At 43.0% G+C, this 9,886-nt stretch overlaps 1 protein-coding gene across 2 annotated transcripts; it reads left to right on the top strand.

Moving 5' to 3' along the window:
• Positions 1-1,295: 1,295 nt before the first annotated feature.
• LOC120033577 lies at positions 1,296-9,625 on the top strand. Of its 2 annotated transcripts, XM_038979983.1 has the most exons (8): positions 1,296-3,340; positions 4,292-4,355; positions 4,685-4,783; positions 4,887-5,048; positions 5,266-5,386; positions 5,475-5,546; positions 8,605-8,676; positions 9,200-9,625. In XM_038979983.1, the coding sequence occupies exons 4-8, from the start codon at positions 4,887-4,889 to the stop codon at positions 9,403-9,405; spliced, it is 633 nt and encodes a 210-aa protein (XP_038835911.1). In that variant the 5' UTR covers positions 1,296-3,340; positions 4,292-4,355; positions 4,685-4,783; the 3' UTR covers positions 9,406-9,625. The 2 variants fall into 2 exon arrangements, with proteins under 2 accessions (XP_038835911.1, XP_038835910.1); XM_038979982.1 differs by having other exon boundaries at positions 1,296-4,355.
• Positions 9,626-9,886: the final 261 nt, after the last annotated feature.

Below are 9,886 nucleotides of genomic sequence, written 5' to 3'. Positions count from 1 at the left end.
GCTACCAGGAGACAGGCCAGTACATCAGGAGACGTGGAGGAGGCCGTAGGAGGGCAACAACCCAGCAGCAGGACCGCTACCTCCGCCTTTGTGCAAGGAGGAGTAGGAGGAGCACTGCCAGAGCCCTGCAAAATGACCTCCAGCAGGCCACAAATGTGCATGTGTCTGCTCAAACGGTCAGAAACAGACTCCATGAGGGTGGTATGAGGGCCCGACGTCCACAGGTGGGGGTTGTGCTTACAGCCCAACACCGTGCAGGACGTTTGGCATTTGCCAGAGAACACCAAGATTGGCAAATTTGCCACTGGCGCCCAGTGCTCTTCACAGATGAAAGCAGGTTCACACTGAGCACATGTGACAGACGTGACAGAGTCTGGAGACGCCGTGGAGAACGTTCTGCTGCCTGCAACATCCTCCAGCATGACCGGTTTGGCGGTGGGTCAGTCATGGTGTGGGGTGGCATTTCTTTGGGGGGCTGCACAGCCCTCCATGTGCTCGCCAGAGGTAGCCTGACTGCCATTAGGTACCGAGATGAGATCCTCAGACCCCTTGTGAGACCATATGCTGGTGCGGTTGGCCCTGGGTTCCTCCTAATGCAAGACAATGCTAGACCTCATGTGGCTGGAGTGTGTCAGCAGTTCCTGCAAGAGGAAGGCATTGATGCTATGGACTGGCCCACCCGTTCCCCAGACCTGAATCCAATTGAGCACATCTGGGACATCATGTCTCGCTCCATCTACCAACACCACGTTGCACCACAGACTGTCCAGGAGTTGGCGGATGCTTTAGTCCAGGTCTGGGAGGAGATCCCTCAGGAGACCATCCGCCACCTCATCAGGAGCATGCCCAGGCGTTGTAGGAAGGTCATACAGGCACGTGGAGGCCACACACACTGCTGAGCCTCATTTTGACTTGTTTTAAGGACATTACATCAAAGTTGGATCAGCCTGTAGTGTGGTTTTCCACTTTAATTTTGAGTGTGACTCCAAATCCAGACCTCCATGGGTTGATAAATTTGATTTCCATTGACCATTTTTGTGTGATTTTGTTGTCAGCACATTTAACTATGTAAAGAAAACAGTATTTAATAAGAATATTTAATTCATTCAGATCTAGGATGTGTTATTTTAGTGTTCCCTTTATTTTTTTGAGCAGTGTATATGACTTTGTGGTTGTGGGTGGATTTCAACTGCTGGCTGGAATTCTCACTCAACTGTACCACTAATATGAACCTGTTCTACAGACTCTTGTAGACTACTATGCACTGAAAAACAGTTAATATGTTACAAATCAAAGCTTAACATTGAAATTTGTGATTTCAAATGATTAAGTTAAATTCAGATAGGCATGTTATGTGCTCTCTAACACAAACATAAAATGTGTTGTTATTGCTGTAGACCTTTTAACAGATCTAGGAGCAGTTGACCTCCACAGAATGTTAACATTAGCCACTAATATCTGACTTCAGTACAGTCTATAGCTGTTTGTTCATTAATACTTATATGTGGCCTTAATATACAGCATATGACCTGGTAAAGGAGAGGGGGATGGGAGGCTGCTCAATGATTGGCTGTAGTGTAGGGTGTGTCATACAATGTATCAAAATTTCAACTGCTGGCTGGAATTTTCACTCAACTGTACCACTAATATGAACCTGTTCTACAGACTCTTGTAGACTACTATGCACTGAAAAACAGTTAATGTTACAAATCAAAGCTTAACATTGAAATATGTGATTTCAAATGATTAAGTTAAATTCAGATAGGCATGTTATGTGCTCTCTAACACAAACATAAAATGTGTTGTTGTTGCTGTAGACCTTTTAACAGATCTAGTTGACCTCCACAGAATGTGCACATTAGCCACTAATATCTGACATCAGTATAGTTTATAGAGGTGTATCTGTCTGTCTGTGTCTTTCAGTTTCTATTTAGACTACATCAAATATGAAGAAGCTGTGCAGCCACACCATGTTCAACATGTTACCTAATTAGCTAGCTAGCTGACAATCTGGTTGACCTGTAGCATATAAACATTTGTTGGCACAGAAAGAAAGGGGATATGAAAAATGATTGATCAAATTCCTCCTGCCACTATCTGACTGGGTTAATAACTTAATATTAAGTTAATATGGACCCATTGTCTTAGACTTGAACTCTTGGACCAAACAGTGGGACTCTGATTTCAGCCATAGGGACTTGTGACTCGACTCCTGACTCCAACATTGGTGACTTTGACTCAACTCAGAGTAGCCATAGGGTCTTGTGAATTGACTCTGACTTTTGTGACTCAACTACAACACTACTGCCATTGCATGGCTACTACTACTGCTTCAACTACCAATTCTAGCAAGTTGTACCCCAGGTTGGGTACACTTTTCTGCTGCTCCCTCAAAAGCATTAAGCAGACATTTTGATTATACCTCCCTCCCCATAACTCTCTGTTGTTAATATCAGTAGGCTGTTTGAGTGGTCTGTGGGCAGGTAATTCATCTGATTGCTGATGGGTTAGGTTGCTAGATCGAATATTAACCTGCCATAAGCTACTTTTGTGTCAGCAAGTCTCCCCAGTGAAAAATGTACATATCCACCACTCCATCTCTCATGTACAGACCATTCAAGTAGCTGCACTTAACACCTCACTGATACTGATTGTGTAAGCTACAAACCCAAATTGTCTAAGGAAATGTGGCTAACAGTAATAACATTGCAGACATATTCAGAAATCTGGGCTGATGGAATCATTGTTATGCATATCTACTGGCCATAATTTCCGCTTGAGGTCCTGCCCCTCCCCCACTGCAAAGTGCACAAAAGTACCAAACTATCAAAGGTTTTATAGGTCAACACAGTCCCCCCCCTCCCCTGTCCTTTGTATATTATTTATATATACTTGTGTTCCCATATGTACTTCCTGTATTGATTTGTTGTTAATAAAAATATAATAATAATAAAAGATACACAGTTCCCCCTCCCCCATGTTGCAGCATAAATCTCTGCCCAAGGTTGCCATGTACACTATTTTGTGGTTTATTGATGTACTTTTAAAACTTTGCGGCAGGTGAAAGGTTTTGGTCGCTAGGTGGAAGTTGTTATACTACTTCTATATTGCAACGTTACCAACATGGCATTTTTAAAAAATCATTAATTTCCCTGTATTCTGCTAAAATTGTGCTAGTGAAGGTGGGTTTTGAAGTCTGGTTTTGAGCAGACTCCTAGAAATTTGAAATTGACCTGGCAAGCCTGTCCCTGCCTGAGCGTGATCACCACTGAAGTAGCTGTGCAGCACGTGTTTTAAGGAAGAGGAGGATGGTTGCAGATGTTTGCATTCATGCAAGAAGGTAAGCTATTAACTAAACTGTTAACCAATATTTTAGCTAAAATTGTATTTGGTGTATTGACAAGCAATGCATGTTCTCGTTGTCTTTATTTTTAATGAATTAATGTCAGTCATGTATGTCTTTCGGTGGAATCCAACATGCATTGACATGTCTGAAAGCCGCATTGTGTCAGATATACTGCGTCATGACAGATTGAAATTGGCAGGTTTATCCAAACAATTCATTAATGCGCAATTGTTACTTTGCATGTTTCTACCTTATAGTTATTTGTGGCTTGCTAACGGTTAGTGTGCTAGCTAACTGTTAGCGTGCTAGCTAACGGTTAGCGTGCTAGCTAACGGTTAGCATGCTACCCATGCTAGTTAAAAAATAATAATATGCTAGCTATGGTTGCAAGCTAGCTAATAAGTTTAGCATAATTGGTAAACGTGTCTTTGATTCAGAATACATGATTGTGGTTAACAATGTTACATGCATTGGAAAATAATATTGCTATAGTGTAACAAGCTAGCAAGAAAAGCCAGTTCCTTTTCATCTATTTTGTCAAGTTATAAGCCTGTATGTGTGTTAAAATATTTAAACCCCCTCATTAAATTCATGTATTGAAGTTGCGCCCGTTTTTTATAGCCCTTTCTTACCCAAATACCGTTTTTTACATTGAAATAATTCAGATGAAAATAAGAAATATGTTAAACTAATTAAGAAATAAGTGACCAGATTTTTTTTATTGAAAACCATGGACATTAGTTTGGGTGGGGGGAGGGGCGTGGTGCGGTTCCTAGTTCTTTTTTTTTTTGCACATAAAAGAGTGAAACACCACAACAAGAATAAGGGTTGTGGAAAGTGTCAATTTTGGTAGGACTGTGACAATTCACTGTCTTGAAAAATACATACATACAATACATACATATATTGGCAGATTCTTTAACCAAATCCCTATTTCTTACACAGATTTTTTAAGATCTAAAACATAATGGAAGATAAGAGTCCAGGAACCTACAAAGTAACCAATGCGGTATGTTTTCTGATTTGCCTAGTATTTAGAGTACGCTTGCCTTGCTTTAGCCAAACCACTCATACTGATTCTCTTTTAGTCCATCCATAAAAACAGATTCAGCTTTAGTTGCATGCAGGAACTTGCATAATGTGCTTATGTTATGCTTATACTTGCTTTTTTACCTTGAAAGTAGTTTAAAAAAACAGAAATTGTAATAGATGTTTGTTGGACCTCTATTAGTCAATGATAACAGTCATTGGTGTCCCCCAGCCCATCCCCTGTTGTGTGCCGAGCAATCTTGTCATTCTATTAAGTCTCAACTATTCTTTTTGTCTTCCTTTACAAAGGCACTGCAGAGGCTAAGAAGGCGCATGTAAAATCTAAAGAAGCATAGTTCAACTTGTGAGGCCAGATTTGAAAAGGAAAAGATAAATCCCGAAGCGCAGGTTTGTCAGTTGTTTAGAATGAGGATACTGGGGATGGTTGAATCGTTATCATATCCTATTGCCTAATTTGCACATGACTAATATCATTTTATTGTATCCTTAGATGTCAGACACCGAGGCTGCCAGTACCTCTGAGGCTGCCAGTACCTCTGAGGCTGCCAGTACCTCTGAGGCTGCCAGTACCTCTGAGGCTGCCAGTACTTCTGGGTCGATAGTCAATGTGTTGGATGATGCACCACCGTTGATCAGAACAGACAGTATATACGTAAGTTAAAGTGTCATTCAACACCAGCACATACTGTAAGTTCTTGTGAATCAGCTTTGTAAATCAAAGATGGGCAAGTGTGCACTTTCATCCCATATTCATAGTATTATAACATAAACAAGTAGAGGAGCACAGTCGTAACTAATCAAAATGTGCCGGTGTCCAAATACTTTGTCATCTGTCTAGTTATCCAATATAATTTTTTTCTTCAATACAGTTGACCAAAGCTATGCTTGGATACAAGACTGATGACTCAATAACCAGCATTGGCAACAGTGTAGATGGTTATGTCCCAGGATCATCAGAGGAAGGCAATTTTTATGAAGAAAATCTGACAGGTATGTCTATACTTTACATACACATGGACCTATTCTTAATTACAATGTCCTGTTTGAAAATTACATGTTTTCCACTGATGTTTTCCAGGAGAGATGTCAGTGATTCGGGCCAAAAAGCCAATGACCAAGGGAAAGCTGGGGCAAAAGAGAGACTCACACGGTAAGCATGTTTCCTGCTGCCTTCAGTCAGTGTAAGTCTGATGGCCTTGAGATAGAAGCTGTTTTTCAGTCCCAGCTTTGATGCACCTGTACTGACCTCGCCTTCTGGATGATAGTGGGGTGAACAGGCAGTGGCTCGGGTGGTTGTTGTCCTTGATGGTCTTTTTGGCCTTTCTGTGACATCGGGTGGTGTAGTTGTCCATGAGGGCAGGTAGTTTGCCCCCGGTGATGCGTTGTGCAGACCTCACTACCCTCTGGAGAGCCTTACGGTTGTGGGCGGAGCAGTTGCCGTACCAGGCGGTGATACAGCCCGACAGGATGCTCTCGATTGTGCATCTGTAAAAGTTTGTGAGTGTTTTTGGTGACAAGCCAAATTTCTTCAGCCTCCTGAGGTTGTTTTGTTGATGTTGAGTGTGAGGTTATTTTCCTGACACCACACTCCGAGGGCCCTCACCTCCTCCCTGTAGGCCGTCTCATCGTTGTTGGTAATCAAGCCTACCACTGTAGTGTCGTCTGCAAACTTGATGATTGAGTTGGAGGAGTGCATGGCCACGCAGTCATGGGTGAACAGGGAGTACAGGAGAGAGCTGAGAACGCACCCTTGTGGGGACCCAGTGTTGAGGATCAGCGGGGTGGAGATGTTTCCTACCCTCACCGCCTGGGGGTGGCCCGTCAGGAAGTCGAGGTCCCAGTTGCACAGGGCGGTGGGTCTCGAGCTTAATGACGAGTTTGGAGGGTACTATGGTGTTAAATGCTGAGCTGTAATCGATGAACAACATTCTTACATAGGTATTCCTCTTGTCCAGATGGGTTAGGGCAGTGTGATTGCGATTGCGTTGTCTGTGGACCTATTGGTGCGGTAAGCAAATTCGAGTGGGTCTAGGTGTCAGGTAGGGTGGAGGTGATATGGTCCTTGACTAGTCTCTCAAAGCACTTCATGATGACGGAGGTGAGTGCTACGGGGTGCTAGTCATTTAGCTCAGTTACCTTAGCTTTCTTGGGAACATGAACAATGGTGGCCTTCTTGAAGCATGTGGGCACAGCAGGCTGGGATAAGGATTGATTGAATATGTCTGTAAACACACCAGCCAGCTGGTCTGCGCATGCTCTGAGGACGCGGCTAGGAATGCCGTCTGGGCCAGCAGCCTTGTGAGGGTTAACACGTTTAAATGTTTTACTCACGTTGGCTGCAGTGAAGGAGAGCCCGCAGGTTTTGGTAGCGGGCCGTGTCAGTGGCACTGTATTGTCCTCAAAGCAAGCAAAGAAGTTGTTTAGTTTGTCTGGGAGCAAGACATCGGTGTCCGCAACGGGGCTGGTTTTCTTTTTGTAATCCGTGATTGACTGTAGACCCTGCCACATACGTCTTGTGTCTGAGCCGTTGAATTGCGACTCTACTCTGTCTCTATACTGACGCTTAGCTTGTTTGATTGCCTTGCCTAGGGAATAGCTACACTGTTTGTGTTCGGTCATGTTTCCGGTCGCCTTGCCATGATTAAAAGCAGTGGTTCGCGCTTTCAAGTTTTGCGCGAATGCTGCCATCAATCCACGGTTTCTGGTTGGGGAAGGTTTTAATAGTCACCGTGGGTACAACATCACTGATGCACTTTCAAATAAACTCGATCCCAGTCCACGTGACCGAAGCAATCTTGAAACGTGGAATCAGATTGGTCGGACCAGCGTTGAACAGACCTGAGCACAGGCGTTTCCTGTTTTAGTTTCTGTCTATAGGCTGGGAGCAACAAAATGGAGTCGTGGTCAGATTTGCGAAAGGAGGGCGAGGGAGGGCTTTGTATACGTCGCAGAAGTTAGAGTAGCAATGAACCAGAATCATGCCAGCCCGGGTCACGCATTCCATATGCTGATAAAATTTAGGGAGCTTGTTTTCAGATTAGCCTCGCTAAAATCCCCATCTACAATAAAAGCAGCCTCAGGATATGTGGTTTCCAGTTTACATAGAGTCCAATGAAGTTCTTTCAGGGCCGTTGAGGTATCTTCTTGGGGGGGATATACACGGCTGTGATTATAATCGAAGAGATTTCTCTAGGTAGATAATGCGGCCGGCATTTGATTGTGAGGAATTCTAGGTCAGGTGAGTAAAAGGACTTGAGTTTCCTGTATGTTGTTATGATCACACCCCGAATTGTTAATCATAAGGCATACACCCCCGCCCTTCTTCTTACCAGAGAGATGTTTGTTTCTGAGATGCGTGAAGAAACCGGGTGACTCTACGTACTCTGATAACGTATCCCGAGTGAGCCATGTTTCCGTGAAACAGAGAATGTTACTATCTCTGATGTCTCTCTGGAAGGCAACCCTTGCTCGAATTTCGTCTACCTTGATGTCAAGAGATTGGACATTGGCGAGTAGTATACTCGTGAGATGTGGGCGATGTGCCCGTCTACAGAGCCTGACCAGAAGACCGCGCCATCTGCCATCTGTGGCGCCGTTGTTTTGGGTCACCTACTGGGATCTGATGCATTGCCCTGGGTGATAGTCGAAACAGAGGATCCGCTTTGGGAAAGTCATATTCCTGGACTTAATGTTGGTAGTTGACGTTGCTCTTATATCCAGTAGTTCTTCCCGGCTGTATGTAATAAAACTTAAGATTTCCTGGGGTATCAATGTAAGAAATAACACATTAAAAAACAAAATACTGCATAGTTTCCTAAGAACGCGAAGCGAGGCGACCATCTCTGTCGGTGCCATAAGTATTCTGGCCGTACTGTGCTGGTCCAGATCTGTTTTGTCTTCATCAGTTAGTGTATTTCCAACCATGCCAGCACAGAACGGTTCAGTTTGGATTGTACAGTGGTGTGAAAAAGGTTAGGATGGAGTCTGCCTTCATTTCAGCATGGTATTGTGCTTTCCCCTCTCAATACATGGCTGTATCTGTAGGGTTTGGGTGGCTGTAGCCGTCCCTCTCATACCATATTCAATAGGCTTGAATGGCACAGCTGTTATAAACCTGCATTTTGAGTTTTTCCAACAGTTATCGCTTATGGATTGGTTGATAGGTTGGATTGGGTGAAACTGACATGATTTCCACTGATGTTTTCCAGGAGAGATGTCAGCGATTCGGGCCAAACAGCCAATGACCAAGGGAAAGCTGGGACAAAGGAGAGGCTCACACAGTAAGCATGTTTCCTGCTGCCTTCAGTCAGTGCGTTTTCACTCTGTAGTGTCAGCTTATGGTACTGTGCTGGTCCAGATCAATCCTGTTTTCATCAGTTAGTGTATTTCCAACCATGCCAGCACAGAACGGTTCAGTTTGGATTGGACACAAGTCAAGACGTTAGATCTGAACTAGTGTGTCAGGATAGATGATAACACAGAAGGATTACCACACTTTACATTGTTTTTCCTGGGTGAGGGAACTTAATTTAATAAGTATTGCTTTTATTAGAAGGATTACATTGCAAACCTTTTGATGGGCTTAGATTTCATACAGATTGACTCTGCCTTGATGTCAGCATTGCACATTCTTCTCTCACATCCTTCTCTATGTAGTTATTTAGTTGGGATTGTTAGTTTAACCTCAACACTCTCTGCAGATACAGCTGCAACCTGGTAGAGTTAATACAGAGATGAACACATACTGTATTGTACTCAACCTTTATTTAATGTAGTCATTCATAATGTCATCTCTTTCCAAAGGTGCCAAAGGAACAAAAAGGTTTTGGTCGACAATAGAGGTGGATGCAGTTGAAGATTCCTTGATGAATTTTATCCGAATGGGAAAAACGCCTGGAAAACAAGACTGTGAGAAATGCATTGCTGCTTCTGGCCAAGCGCTAGTAAACAGGGACTGGAGAGCAGTAAAGTTCTATGTACACAACAAAATAGTTGCAGATCAGAGATAATAAGTGTATAAGATGCTTCTATCTTGGTGTACCTCTGAGGATTTAATGGGACTTACTTGACTTAAGCTCATAGGCAGTTGATGAATGTCCTCCATCTCACTCTGTTTGGGGGAAGTTTTCCCAGGTGGGTTGTTCACTTTTGGAGTGACTAAGGTCTCAAGAATACAAAGCCTGCTGACTTTGAATGTTACAGAAAAATAAAATACATTTTTCTAAACTATTAATCTGTTACTTGGATATAATGACTCCATTACTGAAATGGTTGTTCCAGTTTAAATACTTTACAGTAGAACTACACTACAGTAGAACTACACTACAGTAGAACTACACTACAGTAGAACTACACTACAGCCGTTGAGTTGCCATCCGTGTTGCATCATTGTGGCATTCTACATGCAATATTTTCAGTCATAAAATAGAATGAATGCATCAAATATCGATGTAATAAATGTATCACTAGTCACTTTAAACAATGCCACTT

This window comes from Salvelinus namaycush, chromosome 40, assembly GCF_016432855.1.
Source record: "Salvelinus namaycush isolate Seneca chromosome 40, SaNama_1.0, whole genome shotgun sequence".
NCBI lineage: Eukaryota > Metazoa > Chordata > Actinopteri > Salmoniformes > Salmonidae > Salvelinus > Salvelinus namaycush.
Note: the sequence above shows the minus strand (reverse complement) of the source record. Positions and strands in the feature narration are given on the sequence as shown.